The sequence below is a fragment of the Zalophus californianus genome, chromosome 10 (assembly GCF_009762305.2).
Source record: "Zalophus californianus isolate mZalCal1 chromosome 10, mZalCal1.pri.v2, whole genome shotgun sequence".
Classification (NCBI taxonomy): domain Eukaryota; kingdom Metazoa; phylum Chordata; class Mammalia; order Carnivora; family Otariidae; genus Zalophus; species Zalophus californianus.
In genome coordinates, this window is record NC_045604.1 from 24,672,165 (window position 1) to 24,699,845 (window position 27,681).

Below are 27,681 nucleotides of genomic sequence, written 5' to 3' on the forward strand. Positions count from 1 at the left end.
CACAGACACCGCCCAGCAAGAGCCACTCAGAAATAGAAAAGAAGGCCCCATTTATTCCACTTCTCGAAGGCGCAGGCCTCTTATCTGGACTTACAGGCCCGTGCTCACTGGTGACCACGGCTGGCTGCATCTCCCAGAGCCTGGCCGTGCCTTAGGGAGAGAGGAAGGCGAGGTGCCCGCGGCTCCAGCACCTGGCCTGGACCACCCATTCTCTCAACTCTGCCAGGCTCTGCCAGACCAAGAGTAGAGGGAAAATCAGGCTCTGTCATGCCCAGGGCCGAGAGCAGGGACCCTCAGAAATCACAGGAGAGGGCAGGGCTGTATGTATGTTCAGCGTGAAACCCCTTAAGAGGAAGGAAGACCGAAATGAGTCGTTTGACACAGCATCCTAGGGAAACCCCCAGAGGCCTCCTCTTCTGTTCCCTGAGAAGTGAAGTCCTGTAACCCAGAAGGGGGGGGGTGGGTGGGCCGATGGGAGCCTCTTGTCCCCAGCTTTAGCTCTACAGGCCGGGGCGACCGAGGAGATGTGCCTGAGCCTGTGGGAGACGCCAAGGGCAGCCCAGGCAGTGGGTCCTGACAGGGACGGCCCGGTGCCCCAAGTCTCTCCGTGCTGCTTCAGGCAGGGAGGCAGTGGAAGGTAATGCTGGTGATGGCTCCCAGCTGTCGGCCAGGAGGGAGGTAGGCTGATGAGAGGGGACCAGACAGCATCCTGTGTTAGGTCCCACACTGCAGGCAGGATAGCAGTGTTTGAATGGTTCTAATGCTTCAGGATGTCGGGCACCCCACGGAGCTCAGAGATCAGGAGTCAGGAGCTGAAGGGGGCCTACTTAACCTGTAAGGAAAGCTGCAGGTGAGCTTCTCCCACCCCCGCGGAGAAGCCTGAGGGCCATACCCAAGACCCAACACACTCAACTGTGGGGAGCACCGAGCCATTCAAGTCTTCAGCTCTCCCCTCGTCGAGTCCTTGACCGCCCCCCCCCCCCCCCCCCCCCCCCCCCGCCCCGACAGGAACTCTCTGGTTCTTCCCCCTGACTACACGGCAGAATCACCTGGGGGGTTTATAAAATTCCCCACCCCTGTCGGCACCCAGAGTCTCTGGAGGCAAGACCTGGGAATTGCACTCTTAAAAAAAAAAGCTCTCCTGGTGAATCCAGTGCGGCCACAAAGTCAAGAGGAGGGGAGGCGGAATTCAGATCATTTCTGTAGGCTCTTTGGCCACAGCTCTGAATAAGGAAGTAAAAATTCACTAAAATCAAGTTTTAAACTATCTGTAAATAGACTCCATATCACCGCAAGAAAAATTTATGTCGGCACTAAAATTAGAACTTCCTGCCCATGAGGGCTGTTTTGAAAAGAATCTCCTCCTTGCGGGTATTTAAGAGGCTGGATTCTCCCCTTGCTGGAATGGGACATGGAGGGGCCGTGGGAGCCTCCTCAGCCCAAGGACACTCTGCAACTCTGGGGACAACCACAGGCTCTGCTCCCGGCTCCCTAGCTCTTAACCCCAATTCCAGGGTTCCAGACTGGCCTGGCCTCTGAGGAACACTTAGCATTTGGTGAGCCCCTCCCTCGGAGCCCCCTCCCCTCCCTCGGAGCCCCCTCCCCTCCCCAGCATGTGGCACATCTCACCCTAGTTCCTCCCTGGTTACTGCCAGGAGCTTGAGATCACTATTCCTATTTCACAGGGGGAGGGAACTGAGGCCCAGGGCCCCGAGCAAAACCTCCCAGGGTCAGGCAGTCAGGAGTCAAACCCTGCTGGAGTCTCTGCAGATTCTTTCCACTGTGCCACGGATCCTCCCGTGGGGAGGTGACAGACATAGGATGGTGGGGAGGCTGTGGGGGTGTGCGCACATGCACACGCACGCCCAAGTGTGCATGTTCGCAAACAGGCCACTGAGCTTCAGGGCAAGGACCATCCCTGAGGCTGAGATTATGTGCCACCTTTTTGGTGTTAAAAAATGTGCTTTATAAAGCACGACTACTAGATGACAGGTTTTTTTCCCCTTTCAAATGTGCTTACTTGGTTATATGAGAAGTTGGTCACTGTTATTCCCCAGCTTGCTTTCTTTTGTGAACTTTACTGGTGCAAAAAATCCCAAAGTCTGAGCCTCAAGGCACACTCCCTGCGCCCTCTCCAGGACCCTCCCCCGCCCCCCGCCCGAGGAGGGGAGTCTAACGCGGGCGTGAGGCTGGGCCTGCAGCCTGGTGGCCCCGGGGAGCCTGTGCATGCAGCCGGAGCCCAACAAGGCCCGAGAAGCCCAGGCCTCGGGCGTTTGCCCGAGCTCCGCACCACAGCTGCCTGGCGTGTGACTCGGGGACGAAGAGCAGCGCTCTGCGGACGGTAGCGAAGGTGGCCGGAGTTGGTCTGGGGGGCGCGGGGGGCAGAGTGCACACTCACAGGGAGCGGGACGCGGCCACTATTCCATGTGCCTCCAAGTCCCCCTCTCTGACCGCACCGAGGCTCACATCCTCAAGACTAGAGTGAAAGCCTACCCCTCACCGGAATGGGGACAAGGCCAAAGTTCCGACAGGGGATGGGAAAATGGACACCTGTCAGCAGCCCTCCCCGCACACAGTGGGAGCTCCTTACCCTTCAATGATGCGATTGTTGTCCTGAAGGTCGAAGGCCAGCAGCTTCATCTCCTCACAGAGCTCTTGCATGCTGTCCAAGGCAGAGGCAAGAGAGGCGTCTGCGGCTGAGGCGGAAGTTGTCCTGCCGGCCTCCTTCCCCAAGAAGCCCGCCACCCTGACTCTGGGCCTGAGGCAGGACCCCTCGGGCTCTAACCTCTGCACCCGACCCCCTCTCCCACCACTCCCTTCCACACACACACACACACACACACACACACACACCCCTCTCTCTGGCACTTACTGGAGAACCAGGTCCGTCAGTGCAGGGCTGGGATAGGCGGCTGTCGGGGGTGGTGAGACCTGAGCCTCCTTTGTTCTGTCCTGAAGGAGCTGGTGACATAACCAGTCAAGGATCTGAAGGGAAGCCACACTTTTGTCAGGCGGGATGGGCCAACAGGTGTGGTGGTTTTTTTTTTTTTTTCTTTTTTTGCAAGGGAGGTGTGAGTAAGGGTAAGAAAAGGGTATCAGAACGGCCCCCTGCCTGCATCCCCGGCACCCCCGGAGTGCCCGAGCCTTTCCTGCAGGCCCCTGCTTCCCATGCTGCGCGGCAACTGCCCCAGCGACCCTCACTTGTCTGTGCTTGGATTTAACGGTCCAGGCGGCCAGGTTCTCCTCTGGATCTAACCCACACCCCGATGGCCCGGCGCAAGCCGGGAGCCTCGGGGAAGGGGCAGGGCAGCCCAGCCGGCCTCTGAAGGACCAGGGCTGCCACGGAGGCTGCAGGCCGGGGACCGGAGCAGCAACCTTCTCGAGCTGCCTGTGTGTTGGTCTCTTTCCAGAGAGGAGGGCTCACGCTGCCTCTCTCAGGAGTAGCCTGGAAACTCCTCGGCTACACGGGGCATGAGGAAGATGTCCTGGCATTTTGGAAGCTCTGTCCTTGCGGTGACCTTCAGTCTGAGAGCGCCAGGAAGTGCCTTCCATTCTCTCTGTCCCCACGTCAGGGCACATTTGTCTGTCACAGACCTCCTAGCCACAGCGCGCTGGGACTCGGTCAAGGGCAGCCCTGCCCAGAGGCAGGGGAGTGGGCCCACGTCCCCAGAGTGCCTGGCTGACTGGGCTCCCCTCAGCGGCGCCCGCCCGTGCCCCTGACCATCTCACACCTTGCTGAGGCTCTCCTGGACGCCCTGGGCTTCGGTGTTATAGGCAGCCACAGAACAGCCGACCATGCGCAAATGGTTCCTGGTCTCGTGCACCTTCCTGGAGAGAGCAGATGGAAAGTCCAAGCTGGGTTTGCTCGCTCTTCCCGGGGGCCCATCCAGCTTCCTTCCGGTCACCACACGGACACGGGGGAGTGAGGGAGCTGAGGGGTCCCGGGCATGTGCTTCCCTCGCTGCCTCTGTCTCCCTGGATGTGCCCTCCACCCTCCCCGTCCGTCCCCACTGGGGGAATGCGGATGACACTTCCGACTGAGGCTGCCAAGGGTCCCATCAGAACCACAGACAGGCCGGGAAGGATGAGCGTGGGGCCAGGCGAGGCTCCCGAGAGGCAGGGCCCAGCCCAGCCCAGCACACTTACTCTGGGGGCCGCCCTATTGCCAGAGCAAACCAAGGTCAGGACTCTTCTAGGAATTCTCTTTTTCTCTAAGCGGAGGGAGGGAGCCGGGACATATTCCCCATTGAAACCAATCCGAGGACAGACAAGCCGGTGGTGGATTCTCACCATTAGAATTACCTGGAGGCACTTTTAAAATGCTGATATGCAAGCCTGACTTCAGACCAATTAAATCAGAGTTTGGGGTGGGTTAGGGGTGGAGAAGCCATATTCTAATGTGAGGGTGGGTGAGTGCCTGGGTCTCAGCCCCTTAACAAGCCCACAGGTCATATGGGCCTGGGAACCTGCCCTCTCTTCTCAGGCGGGGCCAGAATTCCCACAGGCAGAGGAAGGAGGGAGGGGCTCATGTGAAAAGGAAAAACCCAAATCTCCTCTAGGGGACAGTGTGAGAGGCTTCTGTTTAAGGGCCTCTGCCTGCCCCTGCATCCCTGACCACAGGAAGTCTATAAGCCTGCCTGGCCTCACCCCAGAGGGATCTTGTGTTCTCCCCAGAGAAGAGGTTTCCCAACACACCCACCTGGGAACATAGAAAGAACCCAGATTTTAGAGGCAGTCATACCCAATACTAGTCGTGGGTCTGCTACTTAACTAGCTGTGTAGTATTGAGAATGACACCTGTGCTCTGAGCCTCAGTTTCCTAATCTGGGACGTGGGGTGAGAGTATCCACCACATGGGGTACATATTGTGGGATTAAATAAGCTAATGTACAGAAATCACCCAATTTTTTTTGCCTTTCTTCCTTTACGACCATCTCCCCTCAGTCAGGGCTCCACAAACCCCAGGGTTCTCTGAAGCCTGAAGAGCCAGACCAGGAAGGGCCCCGGGGTCTGGGAGCCCAGGAAGGAGGGCCAGACTGTTACCTCATCCACCTGCCGTGCGTGACCAGGGATGTCTGATACTTCTGCACACACTTCTCCTGGAATACCTTCAGGAGCCTTTTGGCTAAATGGCTAAAATTCACTCTGAAAAGAAAGGAACACCGAGGCACAGAGATAAGCATCCAGACTCACCTGCGTCCAGGCCTAGCATCCCAAGGAGACCTCCTCCGAGGGCTGGCATCCCCAGCAGGGCTACGTCTCCAAACAAGGAGGAACTGCATGGAAGGACCAGGGGATCTCAGAGAACAGATACACTCAAGCCCAGTCCTCACCGGGAAGGTGAGAAGCTTCTGGAGATTGAGAGAGGGAGAGAGAGTGTAAGGGTCGGGGTGGGCATGGAACTGGGGGAGTGAGTCTCCAGATAATCATTTAAGTCAGGGAGGGCCTCCAGGAAGACGAGTGTCTAGGGCACAGGGGAGCAGAGAAGAGCACAGTGAAGGTCAGGAGCAGGAAGCAGTGAGCCGTAAATCAGGGAGGACAGTTAGGGAATTGTTCATGCTGGAAATAAATCCAGTGACATCAAGCCCGCTTCAGAGCCGGCTACCCAGTCTCCCTCCCCTGGCCCCAGACAGTCACCCGCCTTGCTTCTGCCCAACAGCCTGGGAGCAGCACTCTGCATCACACAGAGGGTGGCTCCTGCCGGGGGACCCCCACACTCCCACTCCCCCACCTGCCAGGGGGACAGGCCACTCACTTATCCAGCTTGTGAATCTGCTCCTCGTTGTAGCAGAGCCCTGGAGGAAACAGGGAGGGATGATGTCACCTGCCCGATCAGTCAACAAAACAGAACGCCGCCACGAGGGTTTGGGGACGACTACAAGGATGCAGACAGCTCAGCCTGGCCCCGGGGGGCTCGCAGCCCAGGGGAGCCAGCAAGGACTGAGGAGTCAAACAGGAAGCATTATGCCAAGTAGGGGCCACAGAGGCTGCAGAGGAATTGCTGCAAGGACCCTGGGGCTAGGGATGGAAAGAAAAGTACTTGGGGAACATTTCAGGTGGGGGTGGGGGGGTGGGCCTCGGAGGGCGTGCGGTCAGCCCCAGCTCCCCGCCCAACACCCCTCCCAGAGGCACTGAAGCCGGCAGAGGGCGGGCCCCATTCCGGACCGTTCAAGCTGCGGGCGGAGCCAGCTGGGGGCCCTGGAGCCTCGAGCTGGAGAAGCCAGGCCACCACCCTGCACCCCTCCTTCGCCCCCCCCCACCTCCCCTGCATGGACCACTTTGGCCCCAAGCGCTGGTTCTCTGCCTTGGCCACCGCGTGCTGATGCTCACCGCGCTAGGGAGATGCTGCCCCCTGCTGGGCTTCGAGGGAACGGGCCTCCCTTGGGAGAGGCTAGAGGCTTCCCTTGCTGCCTCCCGCCCAGTTCCCTAAGAGCAGAACCCCCGCCCTGGGCATTTCGTCCTGGGCCCTGCTCTCAGCCAGCTGAGGGCACTGGTGAAGTCCCAGCTGCAAGTCCCAGCCTGGCCTCCTAGTCGCAGGAGGCTGCGGACACGTGATTTTGCCGCACAGAGTCGGCTTCCCCATCCATCCTAAGGAACACCCAGGGCGGGTGCGAGGGGAGACAGAAAACCAGAAAGCATTTTTCAGAGTGGCATCTTTCAACATTCCAGGGGTGAGCTGTCAAGGGTTATTCTTCCTTCCGTGTTTAATTTCCATGAAGGAGTCTTGCCGACCAATAGAAGCAAAACTCTTTGAGGCTGTAAGGTGGAGTGGTTAAAAGCCTGTGCTTTTAACTGCTTGGGCTACTTAACCTCCCAGGGTCTCGGTTTCCTTATGTATAAACAGGGGAGGGTAACGGTGTCTGGGTTTTTATAGGCATTAAATAAGTGCAGATCCTACACAGCCCAGACGACAGGGTCCAGTGCATGGGAGATGCCCAGATGGGGTGGGGGGTGGGGTGAGGCTAGGATGACGGAATCCCAGTGAGGGAGGCAGAAAAGCCTCTGAGGTTCTCTGAAAAATCACAGCAAAGGGGGCCACCAGGGCCCCCAGGTCAGGAATGGGGGAGTCTCAGTTTTCCCAGCTCCTGGGTTGCTCTCCCCCTCCACGGCCAGACCCCAGAGGCAGGACCGAGGACAGACGATCATCTAGATCTGCATGTTCCAGCCACTGGCCACTGGACACACGTGGCTACTGAGCGCCTGGCCCAAATTTCTATTTTAATTTCATTACTTCAATTAACTAAAAATTTAAAACTGGAGCAGTGTAAAATACTGTTTTCCCGAAGAACGCAGCTTTATTGCTTTGGTAAGATGACAGTTCGGTCTGCTAAAAAATTAGCTTCTGAAGAGAGATGTGCTGTGAGTGTCAAATACACACAGGACTGTGAGGACTTAGCGCCCCCCCCGCCAAAAGAAAAAAGAAAGAATGTAAACTCTTTAATATTTTTTTTATATTGATTACATGTGGAAATGACAATTTGGATATATTGGGTTAAATAAAATTTTCTTCTGAAAATTAATTTCACCTGCTCGTTTCTACTTTTTAAATTTTGGCTACTGGAGAACTTGAAGTTAGGTACATTGCTGGCACCCTGTTTCTATGGGACAGGGCTCTTTCCATAATCCTAGAGCTGGAGGAGAACTTGGCACTCAAGCCTGAGGCCTGCAGTCCACACATCAGGAGAAGCTTGGGGCATGGCTGGGGAGGGAGAGGGTTGGGAGCCCCTCAATCCCAAGAGTCAGCTGGGGTCTCCCAGCGTGCTGGCACCCCAGCCTGCCCCTGGGTGCCATCTGACCGTGCGCATGATGGCGGTCACCGTGGGCATGCAGCTGCCCGTGCCTCAGCCTGTAAATGAGCTGCTTCTGCCCCCGGAGGTCCTCTGTGAGGACAAGCAGAGCGTGCAGGCCAAGTAGCTGGCCCAGGGACTACAGGATATGTCTTCAGACCCTCCCTTATCTGGAAAGCCTGGCTGTTTCAATGAGCCAAAGACACAATGGGCAGGGAAACGTCCCTCAAACTGTAAAGGGCTCCGCAGAGGTGAGGGCTCTCTTCCAGGGGCCGCCCCTCCTAGAAGAGCCAGGCTCCGGCCCTCTGAGCCCCCCACGCATGCCATCTACACCTCTCACAGGGCAATAGGCACAGGCCTCCCATCCCTCACTGTCTGCAGGCAGCTTGGAGGTGCGGACCCTGCCCTAGACCAGCGGCACCCTGGCGCCACACGGTGGGCCCCCAGCAGCCACGCGGATGGCTCCGAACAGCCCGATATAAGCAGAGGGAAGGATGGAGGAAGGGAGGGAAGCGAGAGCTCCCGGGATAGTTTGCTCTCCCCACGGCTCACCTGGCCTCATTCTGGATTTCTTGAACTGTTTGTAGATGAGGTTCATCTTGTCCAAACAACACTGAATCTGCTGGATGCTGTGGGCAGGAGACAGGGACCAGGCAAGGGGAGAATCAAACAGCACAGAGTAAAGGGGAAGGGAGGGGAGGACATGGCTGGCGATGGGTGGGCGGGTGGGGGGGGCCAGAAGAACTGTCTGCCTGCAGAAGGAGCCTCACTGCCACAGTTCGGGGGGCCAGTCTGGGAGTAGGGGTGACTCTCCTATCCCTAAGCTTGTCTGAGGTGCCCTGGGGCCAGCCAGCCACCACTGATTCCCATGTTTATTCTTTCTGTCTCTGTCCCTCCCTCCCTCTCTCTCTCTCTCTCTCTCTCTCTCACACACACACACACACACACACACACTCTCTCCAGGTGTTTAGTCAAAGATGAAACGGACAAAAAGCCAAGCAGGACAGGCCACAGGAGAATGGCCTTTGCTACGCTACAAGGCTTGAGAACAGAATCCAGACAGGAGTCTGGCAGAGCCTGCTGGGGATGGGAGTGGAGCCGAAGCCTCTCCCCTGGTGGCCCGGGGAGAGCAGAAGTCGGGTCTTCTTGGTCTCTCCAGCACCTGGCACATGGAAGGTGCTTAAATAATGAATCGAAACCCCTGTTTAAAACACGGATGAGGAGCGCCTGGGTGGCTCAGTCGGTTAAGCATCTGCCTTCGGCTCAGGTCATGATCTCAGGGTCCTGGGATCGAGCCCCACATCGGGCTCCCTGCTCGCTGGGAAGCCTGCTTCTCCCTCTCCCACTCCCCCTGCTTGTTCTCACTCTCTCTGTCAAATAAATAAATAAAATCTTAAAAAAATAAAAAGTAAAATAAAATAAAATAAAACAAAACATGGATGAATCCACAGTCCTCAGTCCTGCCTAGAGGCAGATGGATGTGGGAGATGACCTCTCAAGGACCTTCACCTCAAGGTCAGTAGTGTTTCTTCCTTCCCCTTTTTGGGCTGGATACAAACAGTTGAGATATTGAGTGTGTGTGTATGGGGGGGTGTTCTTCCCCACCCTCGGGCCTGTTTAGCTCCACTCCCCTCGTGAAGCTCCTCCCAGTGACCCCATCTCAGCTACGTCTGGAGCTGGATTCTGGGCTGGGCCCAAGCTGGGTCCCAGGCACCTGTCCTTTGGAGAACTTGGGGTAAATGAGACCTCAAATCCAGTTTTTATGCAAAGGACTCAGGCCAGATATGTACCAAATTCAGAATTGTCATGATTCTAGAAAGGCGATCCAGCAGACACAGGCTATGTTGTGGGCTAGCCTGAGTGGGGTCTGGGGTGGTACCCCTTGTCCAATATACTCCAATATACAATTTAGAGAACTGTAAGAATATACACTTTAAGAGGGATACAAAGACTGAAAGAAGACTCATGTCAGAGGACTGAGGTCAGGGCACCTGGGGGGCTCAGTTGGTTAAGCGACTGCCTTCGGCTCAGGTCATGATCCTGGAGTCCCGGAATCAAGTCCCGCCTCGGGCTCCCTGCTCAGCGGGGAGTCTGCTTCTCCCTCTGACCCTCTTCCCTCTCATGTGCCCTCTCTCTCTCTCTCTCTCTCTCATTCTCAAATAAATAAATAAATAAAATCTTAAAAAAAAAAAAAAAAGACGACGACTGAGGTCAGGTTTTGCAGCCAAAACAAACAAACAAAACCCTATGGTTTCCAGAGCTCTTGGACTTGAGAACTGAAGGCCCCGGTTAGGGACCCCTGTTGGCACTGACTAGAGTAGGTACTGAGGGCAATGGGCCGCACTGGTCAGGGCGGGGCCCCACACACCGGGCTGTGAGGGGGGCAGGCGGGCATTTTTATGTTTGTTGAATGAGACTTTCAAGGCTGTAAATCCCTGGTGTAGGCCGAGAACATAGGCTTTAGAGGTGGGCAAACGTGACAGGAAGCCCTAGCACTGTCATTTGTCGTGGACTGGCTGCGACTCAGGGCACATTAACCTCCCGGAGTGAGCTTCCTCAGCTACAAAAGGGGCATACTAGTAGTAGTAGCATTCTGGGGATTAAACGAGATGATAGAAGTAGGAGGGCCAGTCCAGGGAATGAGCAGAGCAAGGGTTCAGAAGAGGAAGGGAACGAAATTATTCCTTCGTTTAGAACTATTGCACCTGCGGGCGCCTGGGTGGCTCAGTCGGTTAAGCGACTGCCTTCGGCTCAGGTCATGATCCTGGAGACCTGGGATCGAGTCCCGCCTCGGGCTCCCTGCTCGGCGGGGAGTCTGCTTCTCCCTCTGACCCTCTTCCCTCTCATGCTCTCTCTCTATCTCATTCTCTCTCTCAAATAAATAAATAAAATCTATAAAAAAAAATTAAAAAAAAAAAAGAACTATTGCACCTGCGAGGATTTCTAATTCTCTCTCTAAACTCCCAGAAGGGGGCAGGACCCCAGATGCTTTTCTCCTTCTGGCCAGTCTCAGGGGAGGGTCTTGCACATTCTTGGATCCCACACCACTACCCCACGCCCCAGCACCCTTGCCAAGACAAAGGAGAAAGCTGATTGGTTCCTAAAACGCCTACTGGACCGTCCGAGCTGTGCGCCCCTGCCCCCACCCCCACCCCACCAAGAAGGAAAATCCCACAGACCTTCTGTCCGCATGTACCTGATCCCGGTTCTTCACCAGCTCAGAGCTCAGGTTGCTCAGGCTCATCTGGGTCTCTGTGATACTGTAGGAACATCTGGAGAGGGCCTCTGCCAACTGGAAGACAGAAAAAAGGGCAGACCCCCGGGGGGGGTCCTCAGCTCAGGGTTCTGACAGCAGCCCAGCTGAACCACTGCCCCCCAGCTCTGCTCTTACAGCTGCCCCCCCCCACCCCACCCCTGCCTCACTCACAGCCCGCAGCTTGGACCTCAGCTCTGTGACTCTCTTCAGCTCCTGCATCTCAGGCATCCCAGCCACACTGCTGCACCTCCAGGGAAGGACAGAGAAAGGACATGGCTGGGGGGGGGGGGGGATTGGGGGCACAGCCCTGCTGGCCACATGAGGAGGATGACATCTTTGGGACAGGCTTGCTGGCTTCTGGGGGTACCTGGGGGGTTTTGTGGTTGGATCAGAGGAACCAACCTCAAGAGGCCCCTACTCACCGAAGTTGTACCGTTGTTGAGCATTGCAAAGAATAAAGATGGAGGCAGATGGAAACAACGTGTAGCTATGAAAATTCATGAGTCCATGCAGCAAGGCGACCGTTAATGAACTCCTTACTAGGAATATTTATAACTAAAGGAAAAGAATGAAGTTCCTTTCCAGTAGAAACTGTATGTCATGATAACCAATAGCTTCCTAGTAAGGGAAAAGCTATATTTTATGGAATATTAGCCAATAATGTTCTGGGACTTGGACTATTAGCATCATGTTGCCCCCAGCGAAGTTATTCGCTTGGGCATGGCGTTAAAATCCGTGATTAATGATTCAGGCCTGGACAGGGAAAATGTGACTACACGATAGAGGAATCAGGCTGTCCCCACCCAATGGTGGGAGGAAATGAAGTGTACTCGGTGTCATCTATGATGTATTTAGCCAAAAAAATATTCCACTTGAATCCATCTAGGCTTGAGAACTCTCAGTTTATAAGAAATGCTGGGAAAGAAGAAAAAAAAAAAAAAAAACCCCACAGGGTGTAGAGGAGTCCCTAGAGTCCAGAAAGTGGGACAATGGGTATTGTCCCCCCGAAATGCTGGGGGAGGGGTCGGGGGGGAGGGGTGAGACAGTCTGTCGAGATTAAAATGGACTTAAGGAACATAACAACTAGACGCAGAGTGTGGTCTTGGATTGGAGCCTGGTTTGGATAAAACTAGCTAGAAAAGGAAAGTAGGGAGCTAGTTAGAGAACTTTGAGTATGGATGACTTTAGAGCAGATGAAAAGGCATGGACAAGGGGCTGGAGAGCTCATTAGCTGAGAACAGCAGGTTATAAGAGCGCAAGTACTATCAGATCTCACGTCGGTTAATTTACATATACTTAAATACACGTAGCAGAAGACTATCTACCTAGAAGGACGTCTGTTACTACCGTGTCACAACCTAGCTCTGGGTGGCAAGGACGTGGTATTTTTATTTCGGTTTTGCTTATCTGTACCTTCCAACTTTCTACAACTTAGCATATAGTATTTCTATCACAATCACAATCGGGGAAAGAATCCCGTGTGCTTTGTCTTGGGAATGGTGTTGGCAGAGGGGGAGTGGAAGGAGGGAGGGAGGGGGAGAATCAGAAGCTCCACGAAGGCCAGAGTTCACCATGATATCCTCAGTACCTCGCAAAGTGTTCGGCACACAGTAGTTCCTTCATACGGGGTTGTTGAATAAATGAGTGAGCGTAAAAATGGATTTCAGCGTGTGCAATGCCTGCTGGCAGAAGCAGCTGAGGTTGTCTAGTCCAGCTGGGCAGCGAGGCCAGGGAGATGGGTCTGAGCACTAGTCCTAACGGCCCCCTCGTCTGTCTTGCGGGATCTGGGGTCAGTCACTTCAGCTCTGCAAGACTCAGACCTTCGAGTACATAACGGAGAGATAAGTCTCCGTGTTTGTGGGCATCAAACAGGACCTCAGAGCTAAGGCGCCTGTCTGGACAGCATGGACATACACTTGGTGGTGGTGGGGGGGGAGCGTGGGGGCTCCTGACCCAGTCCCGACTGCTGAACAGTGCCACCACAGTGCAGCAGCTGCAAGGAGGACCAGGGGGCACCAGGACAGAGGCAAGGACACTCTGCCAAGGGAGCGTGGCTCGGGGAGCCCGAGGCAAGGAGGAGTGCACCATGGGAGAGGTGAGTCACCAGGCTGGGCGATGGCAGCCACTTTATGCCCGGTGCTCATTAAATTACCTCAGATTCCAGAATCTACGGGTCTGAGGATGTTCAAAAAAGAATGGAACTGCAAAGCGTCAGAGGCAGGAGGCCTTCGAGATCATCCAGTTCTCTCATTTTGAAAACGAGGAAATAGTGGCTCAGGCTGGGAGAGAGAACAGCGGCCTGAGGTCCCAAGTGAAGAGCTTGGACTGGGCCTCTGACCCTCCGCCCCGAGCTCCTCCTGCTCCTGGGCGGGAGGGAGGCTGGAATATGCTTCGAAGCAGGCACCCCTCTGAGCCTGAGCCCTCTAGATACGCCATACCTCCAGGGGGGCCTGGGGTCCAGAAAGTGAAAAACGGCGGCCAGCAGACCCAGGACTCCAGCCCCAGGGCTGGCCTGTCGCTTCTCCATAGTCCTCGGGCCAGGGCAAATGGGCAGACAAATACCCCAAATGCTTTCTGGCCCCCCTTTCTGTGCCCTGGACAGAGCAGCCCCTCATCTCTGTCACCATTTGAAGGGGGCTCAGCCAGGCCAGGGACTCCGTCCCTGTCATCTAGAGACTCTCCTCCGCCTCTTCCCACACCTCTGTCGCCCCATCTGCCCCCTCCTCAGAATCGCTGCTGCACTGCTGGGAACCTCCCAGGACCTTCCTAGGGAGAGGGGCCAGGCGACACGAGGGGCGGGGACATCAAGCCGGTCAGCACACGCTCTGCTCCTTTGTTATCCTACGCCTCCTCCCTCCCGGTAGGGGAGGTTCCCACCATCAGCTTCCCGTGCTGCAGGGCCACTCCTCTCACCTGTGCCCAGGCCCCCTGCCTTCCAGATCTGGTGGGGGGGGGGAGGGGGGGCTGTGCCCACTGCTCGGAAGTGCTCTGGCCCATGGAGTCTTCCTGCTTCTCATCTCCAGGCCCCGCAGCTTGCTTTCCTCCTCCCCAGTCTCTAGCTCTGTCCGGCCCATCACCCCTAATTAGTCCAAGTCGGCCCCAGGGCAGGCATGGAGCCCCAAGGCGGGGCCGGGAAAGGTGAGGACAGTGTAAGACCCAGAGACAGAAGGAAGAGTGTGGAGGGATGAGACCACCCGGATCCCCATCCTGTCGGGTGGGCGGGAGTTGGCTGAGGCTATGAGGGCCTCACCTACGGTGCTGCTCTGGGGCTTCCTACCTGCTGAGGCAGTGCCCCCGTGGGGCCCCCTTGTTCCCCCTGCGGTGCCTGGGTGGTGGTGGGGGGGGGAGGTACAGTCACCCGGCAGGCTGGGGGATGAGGGACAGGTAGGGTGCCCTCTGTAGTCTCCAACGGCAGGGAGGGTGGGAGCTCTGGGTAGGGGGAGGCGGGGGGCATTGTTGGAAATATTGGGGGTGAGGAACAGGCAGACAGAGAAGGGCTGAGGGATCTGAGCCAGCCTCACACCTGCTGCAGCCCCGCTGCCCCGGGCAGGACACCCACCTCTCGGTGCCCAGGCTGCTGCTGAGGAAGAGGAGGGCCATCCGCGTGACCTCCAGCGTCTGCCTGCACGTAGCCTGGAGCATCTCCCTGCAAAAGGGGTGCTGAGTCAGAGCTCCCTTCTGCCAGGAGGCCGAGGGCACGGTGCCCGAGGGAACGGCCCCAGGGCTGCGTGGGAGAGGTCTACCCTGCCTGCCCTGCCCATCCAGGCCTCGGGGGTACTCACACACACCAGTGCAGCCCCCGAAACATGAACTCCTGCCCGGCCAGCAGGGTCCGTGCCAGCCACAGGGCCTGGTAGCCGGCGCCCAGTACACTCTGCAACACACAGGCCGCGGGGCTAGCAGTCTGGCTCCCCGCACTTGTGCGACCCCTCCCTGCCGCCCGGGGCCACTCTCACCTTGGCAGTGGTGTAATCTGCCTGCAGGTCCACTTTGGGGAAGAACTTGGGGATGTCCTGAGCAGCTGCAGACAAAGACCCTGTCTGAGGGGCCTGCCTATGTGACCTGGACGAACCCTAAGTTCATCTTTCCTTATTCCTCACTCACGCCCACCCTCACCCCGTCTTCCACCGCCAGCTTCCCACCTGGCGCAGAGCGCCCCGCAAGCCTACATAAACGCCCTCTATGTGCTTCTTTACAATTGCAGTCCCTCACTGCCCCCTTGTGTCCGCTTCGGAGAACTACATACAGCTTCACGCCCAAAGTCCCAGAAAGAGCCTGAAAATGGGCTAAAACCACCCTCACACCCAGGAGCTTCAAGGTTAATCCCCCTTCCCAGCATTGGAGACCCTGAGAAGGAGGGAGAAGGGACGATACTTTTTCTAGAACTTGGAAGATAAAACTCTGGACCCCTGACTACCTTCCCTTCTCTCCAGCACCTTGGGCTCCTGCGTCTTCCAACCCAAACTATCCGAGGCTTTCCCACCCAACACAGAGATTGTGGAAATCATATTAAATCCAGATCTCCCTGTTTCAGTTGGAGTTTCTTTCACAGCTCTGTGGACACTGCGAAGCATTTCAGAGATGTGGGAGAAGGAGAGGCCAGATCTGCTTTCGGCACCCCGTGGGCCCCAAGAAACACCCACAAAAGATACTAATCAATATCCTGGATCATAACCCCCTGCCCCTTATAGAATGTGAGAAGGAGACAAGACCCAGCCTGTGGGCCCTACTCACGGTCCCTGAAGGCCAGCCCCTTGGGGGTGTCGCTGGCCATGCTGAACAGGGTCAGGGGGCTGCTTGCAGTGGTGTGGGCGATGTGTTGCGCTGACAGGCTGGGCTCAAGGACGCAGAGGTGACCCTCAAAGAGGAACTTCTGGTGCTGAGGTGCTATCCTGGTCTGCTCATACACAGCCTCCAGAAAGATGGCTATCCTGGACACGCCCGGGGTTCCGGGGGAGGGAAGGGAGAAGACAGGAAGATATGGGGTTCAGGTGGCCCAAACCCCAGCTCAGTCTTCATCCACAGAGAGGGCTCAGCTCTCAAAGGGAGGGACCGGGTGATTGCCTCTCTTACCAAGGGTGGAGAGACAAAGGTTAGAGCTCGTGTCTTATTAGTATGGACGGGGACAGAGTAGGAACAGAACACAGGAGCCCCAATACCCAGCCTCTACCTTTGCACCCCTCCCAGCAACACTCCCACTAAAATTCACCCAGAATTTTAGAAATAAAGGGTTCTCTGAGCAATACATTTAGGAAACACATCACCAACATACACACGCACACATGCACACCCGCACCCCTCACATTCCTAATGCACGTGAGCATGCGGAGGGCTGCTGAATCTCTGGGGTCCAGCAGCAAGAAGCACCGTGTAACTTTAACTCTGTGGGACTAGTGTTTTCCAAACTAAGGTTGGGCCCGGATGCTCTCCTATCTAAACAGCCCACAGACCACCTGGGTAGGGAAGGCTCTTGGGCCTCTGCCCCTCGCTCCCGCACACTCACGTGTTGTGGGCATGGATGTAGACGTGGTGCAGGACCGCCTGGGACAGGGAGAACACGTGGACAACGACCCGCTGCAGGATGTCACTGGTCTCCGCGAAGAACTGGTCGAAGCCCCAGCACTTGGCCTGTTCCACCTCCAGGATGTTGGCCAGGATGGGCACCAGCTGGCTCTGCAGCCCCCTGGACCCCAGGACACGCAGACGGTCAGGCACCAGGGCCCAGACTCGTCCTCTCTGAGGAAGTCCCAGGGCGTTCCGTGAAGAGCCGGGACCCAGGCGGTGGGCCAGGGCGGGCTAGGGAGGAAGGGCTGGAACTGGTTCCAGCATCCAGATGGGAAAACCGAGGCCTGCCCGGGAACATGGCATGCCTGAGCTGATGGGGCGCAAGGGGCCCTCTGAGGTAGGGCCTGACTGGGCGGTGGGGCCCAGGGAGGCCAGCCCAGACTCAGGTCTGTCTCTACTCACATGGACAGCCGGCAGGTGATGGGAAGGCTGTAGCTCCACTCCAGGGGCCCGTTCTCCTGCCGCTGAGTGCCCGCAATGGCCCCGGACGGCTTCTCTGTGGTGATCCGATACCTGCGCCGAGGGGGCACCAGCTCAGCGGGCCCCCTAGCCCATCGCACGTCAAGGGATGGCAAGCTCAGCCTGGAGGGCTCTCAGAGCATTGGTGCTGATCAGCCCGCCACTCCCAGTGAGCCTGGAAATGCCAAGCTCTCTGCTCCCTTCTGCTGCCCACTTCCTCCACCCCCTTCCCACACCTTCCCCAGTCTGGCCCGCCTCTGCGCCTTTGCCCTCGCTGTGCTCCCCTTCACTAACCCTCCCCTCCCCTCTCCTCCCGTTAAAGTTCAGCCTTCCCTGACAGTCTCCCCCCCTCCCCCTCAGTCTCCTTCCCCTTTCCCTAACCTAATCCAGGTTCCACACAGCTGGACCCCTGAGCTGATGGGGGGTGTTTCGACCTTCCCATGAATCATCCTCACCCCATCCCCCATTTTTGTCCCTGGCAGGCTCCGAAAACTTGGGCATGTCTCTTGGAGCCCCCGCTGAGGTGGGTGAGACACAGACACACACACACACACACACACACACACACACACACACACACACACACACACACACACACACACACACACACACACACACACACACACACACGGAGGGAGCACGAAAGGGGAGCACTGAGCCAAGATAAAGGACTGATCTCCCATCAGTCAGGGCAGGCCTCAGCTTCTTGTTTGACTGGCTGACGACCAAGGATTGGAAAGGAGCCTGGGCAGAGGTGGCCCCGGGGAGGACCGCACAGTGAGAGGAGGAAGAGAAGACACAGCCGAGACCGGTGGGGAAGGCCCAGGGTCCGGCCCCTCTCCTTCCCTGCCCGTGGCCCACCATACATCATTTCCTTGTTACGCCGTGGTCCGCCAAAGGGGACGAAGGGAAGGCTGCCAGTGGCTGCGTGGTACAGGGTGACCCCAATGCTCCAGAGATCCACGGACACCCCGAATGTCTTCTGCTGGGGCTTGCGAAGCACGGCCCGCTCATACATGTCGGGGTGCTGCCGGAGAGAGAACCCATGAGCAGCCATGGAGGGGGAGGGTAGGCAAGGGCCTGAGCCCCCATCCATCAGACCTCCTTCCAACACCTTCCAGTGAAAACAGAACTATCAGAACCATCTCCCTCGTCATCTCACAAACTGGTGTGCAGTTAGCCCATCCACAGCATTTCCCTCTGCCCACCCCCGGCCCTGGGGAAGATGGTGGCCAGTGGTGCCCCCTGCTCGGTGAGGATCATAGCAAGGAATTAACTGCACAAGGGAGGCCCGGGTAGGGGACCTGGGCAGAGGGGCCCGGGCAGGGACACTTGAGCAGAGAGGTCCAGGCAGTCTGCAGCATCACCTTTTCCATCTTAGAGAACAGAATAAATTCTTCCGGTTGGTGGGGGGGGGCAGAGGTGACGCATACCTTGCCACATGCAGGGAGATTGAACAGAGCCCCTCAGGGGGGCTCTGAGAGGGTCGCAAGTTGATGGGCAGCTAGCTGTAAGGGTGGGCCCTCAGCTTGGGCAGGGGTCCCCGATAACCCACTCACCAGGTACTCCTCAGTGCCATAGACAGAGACAAACTTCTCGTCATCATCTAGCTCCCGGGCGGCCCCGAAGTCCGTCAGCTTGTAGATGCTCTGCCCCTCCTCCCCCACGAGGCGCATGATGTTTCCAGGCTTAATGTCGCGGTGGACGATGCCATTCTCCCGCAGGTGGTTCATGCCTGCCACTGGGGAGAGGAGGGCTGCTAGCTCCCTGGCCAGGAACGGCTCAGTGTCTGGGGCTTATTTGGGGCAGAACGCTGTCCTTGGGTTCAGATAGAGAGTTCACACGGGCTGACAGGTCACGGGAAATGCAGGAGAAGAGAGATGGGCACAGGACAAAGGCGGGGGGGGGGGGGTCCCAAAGACATGGGTGTTGAGATTACACCGGGATTCTCTAAGAAATCAAGAGGGACGGTGGCTCTGCCTCCCCAAGGATGGCACCCCCCTTCCTGTCTGATTTGTTTTTAAAAATTGTAATAAAATAGACCTAACGCAAAATTGACTGTTCTAAGTGTGTCGTGCAGGGGCATTAAGTACATTACCGGTGTGGTGTAACCATGACCACCATCCACCTCCAGAACTTTGTCAATGTCCCAAGCAGGAACTCTACCTATTAAGCAGTCACCCTCATGCCTCCAGCCCCCCAGCCCCCGGCACACACCGTCCTTCTTTCTGTCTCCGTGGATTTGACAGCACTAGGTCCCGCATTTAGGGGGAATCAGATAGTACCTGTGACTTCACTTAGCCAGTGTCTTCCTGGTTCACCCACGTGTAGCATGTGTGAGAACTTCATTTCTTTTTAAGGATGAATAGTATTCCATTATATGTATACATACTATTTGATCCCTCCACGTGCCCATGACATTTGGGTTGTTTTCTCATCTTTATGGCTACTGTGACCAACACTGACACCAACACTGGTGTATGACCTGCTTTAAAAAAATTTTTTTTAAGCTGGGGTTTTAAACAGCTGATTAGCAGGAATCAGACACTCGGATTCCGTCCATTCGCTAGTGTCCGTCCTAGGTCTGTGAATGGAGAACCTCTGAGGTACAGAATGTCTTCGGTGTTTGGGTATTTGTTTCAGAAATGCCAGACCCTCTGGAACTTCGCCTTCCACTGAGGGCAGCCTGTGGCCGGTCTGACAAGGGAAGGGGGCTTCCTGGGGCGGGGTCCAGGAGGGGCTCACCCACACAGCGCAGCACCACCAGAAACTCCTCCTCGGGAAGCCCAAAGGCGTTCTCGGGGCTCTCGAGCACGCTGAGCAGGCTCCCGCTAGAGCAGTACTCCATCACCAGCACCTTCTGCCGGCTGCCCCCCTGTGGGTGGGACAGAGAGAAGGAGGCTGGGGGTGGAAGGCCAATCTCTTGCCCATCCATCACGATGGGAGGCACCAGCTTTCTCAAGAGGGGGCGACTCAGCCTAGAGCCAAAAGCTGCCATTCTCTAGGTCCCAGCTTCTGGCCTGGCTTTCCCTCCTTGGCCTTACAGTGACCCCACACACCTGAGCCCAAGGTCACCTTTTCAAGGAAGCCCTCTTTTCCCCTCTTAACTTTCCCCTGTATTACCCCGGCGCCCCCCACCCCCAGCATTCTTTCCTCCACGCTACAGGTTGCTGCTCTTGGCTGACCAGCTCGTGACCCCATCACCATTATTACGTGACCTGACTCTTCCCAGCCTGTGCGGGTCAAGGACAAGAACCCCTCCCTCTGACCAAGCACTGGACCCACCGTCTCCTCCACTGCAAAGAGCTTGACGATGTTCTGGTGGTTCAGCTTTCGCAGGACCTCAAACTCCCTCACCTGCACCTCAAGGGGTCGCAGGTAGCTAGCCGTGTTGAAGACCTTCACAGCAACCAGCTCCCCGGATTTCTGCCATGGGGGCGAACATAAGACCCACTCCTGCCCTGGGGAGCACAGCTACTCCCCCAGGCTTCCATGTAGCTTCTCCCACCTGCCCGACACCAGATATGAGCCAAGACGGCCTGGTAGGGGCTGGGGGCTCCCACCCTCAGCTCCTTCCCCTCCTCAGAGGGAACATGGCCTGGTCCAGCACTGGGAGGGGACGGTCAAGCACTGGGAGGGGAATGAGGGCTTGGTGCACCTGACGGTGCAGGTGCAGGGGATGGTTTGTTGTTGCTATTACCATTTCTATTGACAACAACCGCATAGGCACCTGCCACTCCCTGGTGCTAGCAGCAAAGCTGGGTCTGGAACCTGTTCTGGCTCCAGCTCTTGAGACAAGACTGTGCAACAGTTCTCATATATTCAGTACAGAGCTGCGACAAAGGCAGGGTAAATCCAAACAAGTCCCACTTCCCAACTCCGCTATTCTAGATTTGCTGCCGCCTCCCTGGGATGCCGGCTTTGGGTCTTCCTTTCTCTCCAGTCCCAAAGTGTGCCTGACAGAAGCATCATCCCAAGGAGCCCTTCACAGCTCCCCACACTTCTTCCCAAAACCATAGCATCCCCCGGCTCCAGAGTGTGCTAGGCCTCTGCCTCGCCACACACCACCCCTGCTGCCCACCAGGGGCTGACAGGGCCAAGAACTTCCCCGGGCCTGAGGGGGCCTGGCCAGGGCTGTGTCCTACCTTGTTTCGGGCCTTGTACACGCTGGCAGTGGCCCCCTGCCCCAGCAAGTCGTCCGTGTGCCATAGGTAATTGATGGTGCTCTGCATCTCCTGCCCCTGGCTGGCTGGCCACGTTTGGCCTAGAAAAAGAACATACTGGGGTCTAGGATTCCATTCCTGACCTGGGGTGGACACGGGTGGCCTGACAGGCAGCTGTGCCCAAGACCATCCCAAAAGCGTTCCGGTGTGGCCATTCCAGAGGTGAGGGGACGGAGGAAGTGTGAAGCACAGAAAGTTTAAGAAACTTCTCCAAAAAGAAGTGCCACCAGTGGGGCCCTCAGCCCGCAGCCCGTGCCTGTCCCGCCACAGGGCACTCGACCTGTCCCCACTCCCAGTCTTCTCCAACCCCCTCCCCAGAGGCCATTCTGCAGAGACAGACCTTTTTCTCTGTTACCTCTCCCAGGCACTGAGAATTCTGGGTTTTTGGCATCCAGGCCTGGGATTGTCCCAGGAAGCAGAAATAGCGCTTGAAGGAAAGGCCCCAGGTCAGGCAGCGTCAACCACACCACCACAAATCTCCAGGATTGCAACATGAGCCTGGAGCCCTTCCCCACCCACTCGCTTGGGCCCACCACTTCCTGCTGGTGTGAGCGAACAGCAGCTGGGCGGCCCTGTGGCCAGGTTGGCGTTGCTCTGGAGAGGAACGCACATGCTTGCAGCAGGGAGTGTGCGAGTGTGTGTGCGCGCACGAGTATGTGTGTGCGCGTGCACACGCGCACCCATGAGTGCCTGTGGGCAGGGGTGGGCAGGACACCATCAAATCCAAGGGCTCAAGAGCCCTGGGGAGAATCTGAAACCCTCTACAACTGCATTCCCCATCTTTGCTTCCATCCTGTTCTCTCCAAAGGCCAGTTCCTCTAAAGCAACTGGCTCCAGAGAGTGTAGCCCCAGAAATTAAACTCAAATCCTCTCTGAAAAACAGGGCCAGGGCTGGTCTTAATGGGATGACTGGGAGAAGGAGCTTGAGAAGGGCCACCACCTCTTACATACGCTCTAATAAGGCTGGACTAGACAGGGCTTCTTCACCTTCTAACATCTGAAAGGTTCTCAACCCTAGGGTCACCACACCTGGAATCCTACAGCTCCTTGGCTTTCAAGCACCTTCTCTCTGTAATCTTTTTTAAAATGCAAAGCTTGAGAATGTCGATTCCTTGACCCAGCGGCCACTTGAAGAGACTTCGTAGCCAAGTCCTAGTTTCAGAAAATGTATTCGTGTTTGCATTTTCCAGAAGCAACTGCGATACAAAGAGACTCCCTGAAGACAATGTAATAGCTCAGTTTGACCGAGTTGATCAGATATGTCCCCTCACCCCCTCCTGCCAGAGGCCGAGGAAGAATCATGATGCCAGCAGGCCTGAGGATGTGAAGCCTGGCAGAGCGCACTGAAACCAAGGCCAAGGAAGGTGTCCAGTCTGGGGAGCGGGTGGACAGCAGATTTCACCACCTTCACAATCCTCCCCAGGGCTGGTCCTCCCCACGGGCCCTGGTGCTGGGGGCAGGGCACAGCTGCAGACCGAGGGAATGCACAGTGTTGTGCAAAAGGCAGAGCCCCGGCAGGACGGCACGTCCTGGGTTTGCTCCTGGTCCTGCCACGGCTGTGCCTATCAGCGGTTGGCGAGCGCATCCGGTAGGCTGTGCGAGCTCTGCGGCCCCCAGCTCAGAGCCGGGAGCGGGGAAGGCTGCTGTCCTTCGGGGGCGGTTGGCTGAAGGAGGGTGGGCGGCGGAGCCAGGGCACCCGCTGCCCCACCCACCGCCGCCACTCCTCCTCCTCCCGGGGGCTCTCCGGTGGCCAAACGCACTTACCCCGCGCTCCGAGCAGCCGCGGATCAGGCAGAGACGCTCCCGGGCGAGAGTCTGTTGTGCTTACTGTCTGCGGCAAGTCCAGGAGCTGAGCTACACCGGAAAGAGGGCGGAGGAGAGGCACCCCTCGGTGCTGTTTGATGGTGCAGTGTGCTTCTCAGCCTCCGTCAGAGGCCACGGGCCCCAGCCCTTTAACCCTTTCCTGCCTGTCACCCTCCCCCACCGCGCTGGGGCTTTCCATTTCCCCAGCCGCTCCGGGAGGAGACTTTCCTCCCCACCGCCCGGGCCTGGCGCCGGGGAGAAGGACCGCAGGTGGGGTGAGGGCAGGCCCCCGGAGCCCGGCAGGAGGAAAGGACGGAGGCAGAAGCTGAACGTGGCGCCCGGCGCTAGGAAGCCGAGCCCAGCAAGGGAGCGTGGTGGGCGGGTGGCCGCTCTCCTCCCTGCCACCGCCGTCCCCGCCTCTCTCCGGCCTCGAGCAGCCCTCTGCAGGGGTGACCGCCGGGGACGGCGCGCGGGAAACTGCCGGGGCCCCCAGAAGCGGCAGGGGGAGGCGCCACGGGGCCGCCAGAGCTCCGGCTCGGCGCCCGCAGCCCGGCACCCCGCGCAGAGCGGCCCTGCAGCCGCCCCGCGCCGGCCGCCCCGTCCCAGCACCCCCCACCCGCCGCCGCCCACTCGGCACACTCACCCCATCTCGGCTGTGGGCCTGGCAGGCTGGTGGGAGCGCGTGGCACCCGCCGAGCTTTCAGAGCTCGCTGTCATCCACAGGCCGGGCGCACAGCATCCGGGTGGCCGCGGCCCCAGGGACCCCGAGGCTGGGTCGGCCGGAGGGGCCCGTGGCACCCCTGGAGCTGGGAGGGCTGCAGCGGAGGGTTTCCTCCCCGGCTCCCCCCCCCCCCCCGCCCGCCCCCAGACGGACACTGCTGCTAAGCTTGGAGCCGGCTCCGCGCTCTCACACTTCCTGATTGTGTTCGTTCTCTCTCTTAAAGGGACAGAGGCGGCGGGGCGGCAGCCGCCACCCAGCAAGAAGGAGAAAGGATGCTCTGAGTTCCCAAGTGGCGGTGACGGGCCCAGAGTCCCAGCCACAGAGAGGTCGGGACCCGAGGCTGGGCGGCGGTGGCGGCCAACGGGTGCCCTTTGGGCATCTGCAGTCCACCGGAGCAGGGAAGTCCAGGTCTTGGCCCACAGTCAACCCAGCAGGTTGGGCAAGTTAACCAAGTGGAGCGCTGCCTGGGAAGACGGAGTTCCCACACCCCGGAGCCCCAGGGACGTCCAGGACCCAGGCCTAGCTGCTCCAGGAGTTGGGTCTGACTCATCTTCCCAGTGAGCCTGCAGAGGCCCAGGAGCAAACACTGGAACCCAGGGTATGTCTTCCAGGGTGACCTTGAGCACAGCCCACATCCCTTCTCGGTTTTTTCATCCCAGGTTAGTAACGTTTACTCCGTTGGTTGTATCGATGACTTGGAAAAATGGGTGTGGAAATGCTAGGGAAACTGGAAAGAAAGTGCTTTACAGACTTCGAAGGCACTGAGGCCCACACACCTTTAGAAATTTGCCCGTGACCTTCAGAGACTGCTGGGGCTGGAACCCAGGTGTGCCACCTTCCCAGTCCGGACACCCAAAGTCCCAGGAGACTGGAGAGGTCTGCACTGTTCTGGTCAACTCCGAGATGGCGGTTGGGTAAGAAATGGTTAAAACCAGGAAATTCCATGTTTCTAGAGAATGTTGGAGGGACTTTCCCATGGCAACACCTGGTGGTTTCCTCTGGCAGCCCCACCCCTAGCACAGTGACACCAGAGGGGGAGCCCGGCTGAGAACTGGTGCTCAGGCAGATACACCTGCTGATAACCGGCAGCCCGAGGCATTGCTGCGGGGCCAGCCCCGGGCGCTGCCCTGCTGCCTCTCACAGCAGGGCCAGGAAGAACCTTCCTGGACCCTTGGCTCTCCACCCAGGATTCCCAGCTTTCCACCGGCCTGGCAGTAGGAGAATTGCACTTCCTCGGCACCCTCTGCTGAGGCGGGGCCAACCAAAGCCCTTCGGTGCTGTTACAAGACCTCACCCCAGGGCGCCTGCCCTCTGACCCTGTGATTCTGTTAGACTTGGTGACTGCTTCGTCAGGGTCCCCACGTGACTGTCATCAGCAGAGCCCCCTGCTGGCCCACAAGAGACATGTGCCTTTGATGAGAAACCGACCTTTGTTGTTTTAAGCCAGAGGTTTGCAACAGAACCCAGCCTATCCCTAAAAGTCTCATTTTTCCCTGATGAACTTTGCGTCCTTACCAGCACTCCCTACTTTTCTCTCTCCAGCAAGCCCAGTCTGTCTTTCCCAGGGTCTTAGGTACCCTCAAAACACAATGAAGGTGTGTCTAGCAGCTGCTGGGAAGCCCGCACTGGGTGCTGAGGACACAAGGGTAAGTCCTAGGCTTCTCCCCCAGAGCCAGGGCTCAGCCCGCATGGTGAAAGCTCTGGGGTACATACTTCAGCTGGTGGTGATGTGAACCTGGCACAAAGTGAGGGGCAGCAGAGACAGGGTGGTCTCCAGAAGGGCTTGCCAGGAGAAAGCACGCTCAACCAAGCTTCGGAGGCAGGGGAGTGAGGCCGAGAATTGGGGGTCGGAGGTGAGGCATTGCAGGCAGGGGGAAACAGGTGCAGAGGCGCAGAGGTGTGAGGAGAGGGCACCATCTGGGGTAAGGCTAGAGAAGGGGGAGGGGAGGTGGGCTGAAGCCCTGTGTGGTGACTGATCAAGTTTCGCTGGGCATCCTCCGTGAGGTCACATCCTCTGTGTGGACAAACTCTGGTCCCGGCTGGGCAGCAAGGCCCTTCTTTCGTTGTGGGGAAGGCACGGGAGGCTGGCGGGCTCCTGAGGGGAAGAGGAAGTCTGTAAGAGGCCACAGCAGTTTCCTGAGTGGCTCTGAGGAGTCCTAGAAATAGAAGTGGCAATCCAAAGGTAGGACAAGGGCCAGAGGTGCGAAGAGGCGGGTCTTTGATGGCAGCTCTCAGGGAGAAAGCGCATGTCCACCTTCTACAAAGGGAGGCTGCGTGTGTAGTGGGAAGGGCAGGGCTTTTACCATCGGAGAGGTTGGAGTCCTCACTCTTCCCCCTGCTCTGCATGACCTAGTCGCCCAACCTTTCTCAGACAGTTGGTGTAAGAGCAAAATGAGATTTAGTCCCTGCTACCTGGTGGGCCCTGAATAAATACTTGTTGCTTTTTCTGCCCCTACGTGGCTTGAACCTGTTTGTCATAGCTGCCTCACCTGTCTGGCACCTCAAAGGGGAGAAGGGTGAGGGCCGGCAGGTATGTGGGAGAGGTGGGCAGGGTGCACTCGCCACGCTCCCACATCGATGAGGGGCTGAGTGACCAGGTCTCAGAGCCCTGCTTCCTGCCACCTTCATCAGTCAGCTCTAGCCAGGAGTGCTGGGTGAGGAAGGAGGGCCGCACTCGGCAGCCACACCTGGCACTGCTCCCCCAAGGAGTGGGGAAAGGAGCCATGGGAGCAGCACCAAGCCACTGAGGGAAATTGAGCCCTGTGCCACCAAGCGCTTGTCCTTCTTGGTGTGGAAGAAACACTTCACTCATTCTTTTGACTCTCCAAGCCTCCTGCTCACCACTCCCTCCTACCCTCAACTAAAGCCTTTGCCGTAAACTTCACTGACATACAAGAAGCATTGAAAGGGAACCCCATCATCTCCTCACCCCCACATCCACTGCCTGCCTTGCATTGCACCTGCTTTCCCTCTAGTGAGACGGAAGGGTCTCTTCTCGTGGCCATGACCAGCCCCTTCATCTGTGCTCTGTGATTCAGCCTCTCCTGCACGTTCCTTCTTTCCAACCCACTGGCTCCTGCTCTTGAGCAAACATGCCTCAAAGAGCCCATTTTAAGACAAAAATCTGGTCCCTCGGTCCCTCTTGAAACTCGCCATTCAAAACCGTGTCTTTGCATGAGCTGCCGAGACTCTCTGACCACCCCTTCCCTCCCCAGCGGCTGCCCAGCCCACTCCAGTCTGACCCATTTCCCGTCTACTGAAAGAGCTCTGCGTCACCGAAGAATGATTGCCTCTCTAGCTGGCCCCATCTTACCCACTGGCATCTGACAGCCAAGCCTCCCTCCTCCTTGAAACCAGTCCTTCACTTGGTGTTTGTGACACTGTGCTCTCCAAGCACCTACCTGTCACCCGCTCCCTCTGTCTTTGCCGGCGCCTTCCTCTCTACTGGATTTCTAATTACTGGGACCTTCTTTGTTTCCATTTACACATTCTTCCTGGGAATCTCGTAATTTGACTATCTCCATAATAAAATAGATCCTGAATTTCTGTGCAGGTGTGCTCCGTCCCTAAAACCCCATATCATATACTCAAGAGTCTATTTGATAGTTCTATCTGGACGTCTAGTAGTCATTCCAGCTTTCCCAGGCTACACGGAATTTCTTGATTGACTGTACTACTCCTTCCCCAGGCACTAATGACCTATTACGCTGTTTCATTTTCAGAGTCCTGCTTGGCTTATTTATCTGTTCTCCCTCACACCAGAAAGAAAGCGCCATTATCTGTTTCTCCTGCTTGATATTTTATAACAGTGCTTGGCACACAGTGAGGCTTAGAGTTTGTTGACTGACTGAGGAATGAGTCTTTGGC

The 27,681-nt window shown here is 57.3% G+C and overlaps 1 protein-coding gene and 1 long non-coding RNA gene across 12 annotated transcripts; one reads left to right on the forward strand and one right to left on the reverse strand.

Annotated features, from left to right (window-relative positions):
* Positions 1 to 33: 33 nt before the first annotated feature.
* IKBKE (inhibitor of nuclear factor kappa B kinase subunit epsilon) lies at positions 34 to 23,990 on the reverse strand. 10 transcript variants are annotated; one of them, XM_027612056.2, is made up of 22 exons: positions 23,737 to 23,987; positions 23,055 to 23,139; positions 21,213 to 21,331; positions 20,353 to 20,493; positions 19,813 to 19,942; positions 18,627 to 18,808; positions 17,934 to 18,094; positions 17,011 to 17,121; positions 16,547 to 16,726; positions 15,778 to 15,974; positions 15,000 to 15,064; positions 14,826 to 14,917; positions 14,603 to 14,689; positions 11,215 to 11,293; positions 10,967 to 11,079; positions 8,340 to 8,416; positions 5,756 to 5,795; positions 5,044 to 5,145; positions 3,732 to 3,828; positions 2,873 to 2,985; positions 2,591 to 2,662; positions 34 to 832 (listed from the first exon to the last, which is right to left on the reverse strand). In XM_027612056.2, exons 3-22 carry the CDS (start codon positions 21,297 to 21,299, stop codon positions 799 to 801), a joined length of 2,160 nt encoding a protein of 719 aa, XP_027467857.1. In that variant the 5' UTR covers positions 21,300 to 21,331; positions 23,055 to 23,139; positions 23,737 to 23,987; the 3' UTR covers positions 34 to 798. The 10 variants fall into 10 exon arrangements, 9 of the variants coding, with proteins under 9 accessions (XP_027467857.1, XP_027467864.1, XP_027467863.1 ...); XM_027612063.2 differs by having other exon boundaries at positions 11,215 to 11,284; positions 14,832 to 14,917; positions 23,055 to 23,144; XM_027612062.2 differs by having other exon boundaries at positions 11,215 to 11,290; positions 14,832 to 14,917; positions 23,055 to 23,144.
* Positions 22,774 to 27,603, forward strand: LOC113932729. Of its 2 annotated transcripts, none has more exons than XR_003523118.1 (3): positions 22,774 to 22,878; positions 24,038 to 25,460; positions 27,030 to 27,603. It is a non-coding gene; the product is annotated as an uncharacterized LOC113932729 (long non-coding RNA). The 2 variants fall into 2 exon arrangements; XR_003523117.1 differs by lacking the exon at positions 22,774 to 22,878 and adding an exon at positions 23,063 to 23,194.
* Positions 27,604 to 27,681: the final 78 nt, after the last annotated feature.

What these genes read in the sequence shown, in the direction of transcription:
- IKBKE (XM_027612056.2), bottom strand. Translation starts at nt 21,299, where the DNA reads ATGCAGAGCACCATCAATTACCTATGGCACACGGACGACTTGCTGGGG. An exon ending in CGGCGTAACAAGGAAATGAT is followed by an intron (nt 17,122 to 17,933) that starts GTATGGTGGGCC and finishes CCCTCGGCGCAG; the next exon opens with GTATCGGATCACCACAGAGA. An exon ending in CAGGTACATGCGGACAGAAG is followed by an intron (nt 8,417 to 10,966) that starts GTCTGTGGGATT and finishes TCCTGCCCACAG; the next exon opens with CATCCAGCAGATTCAGTGTT.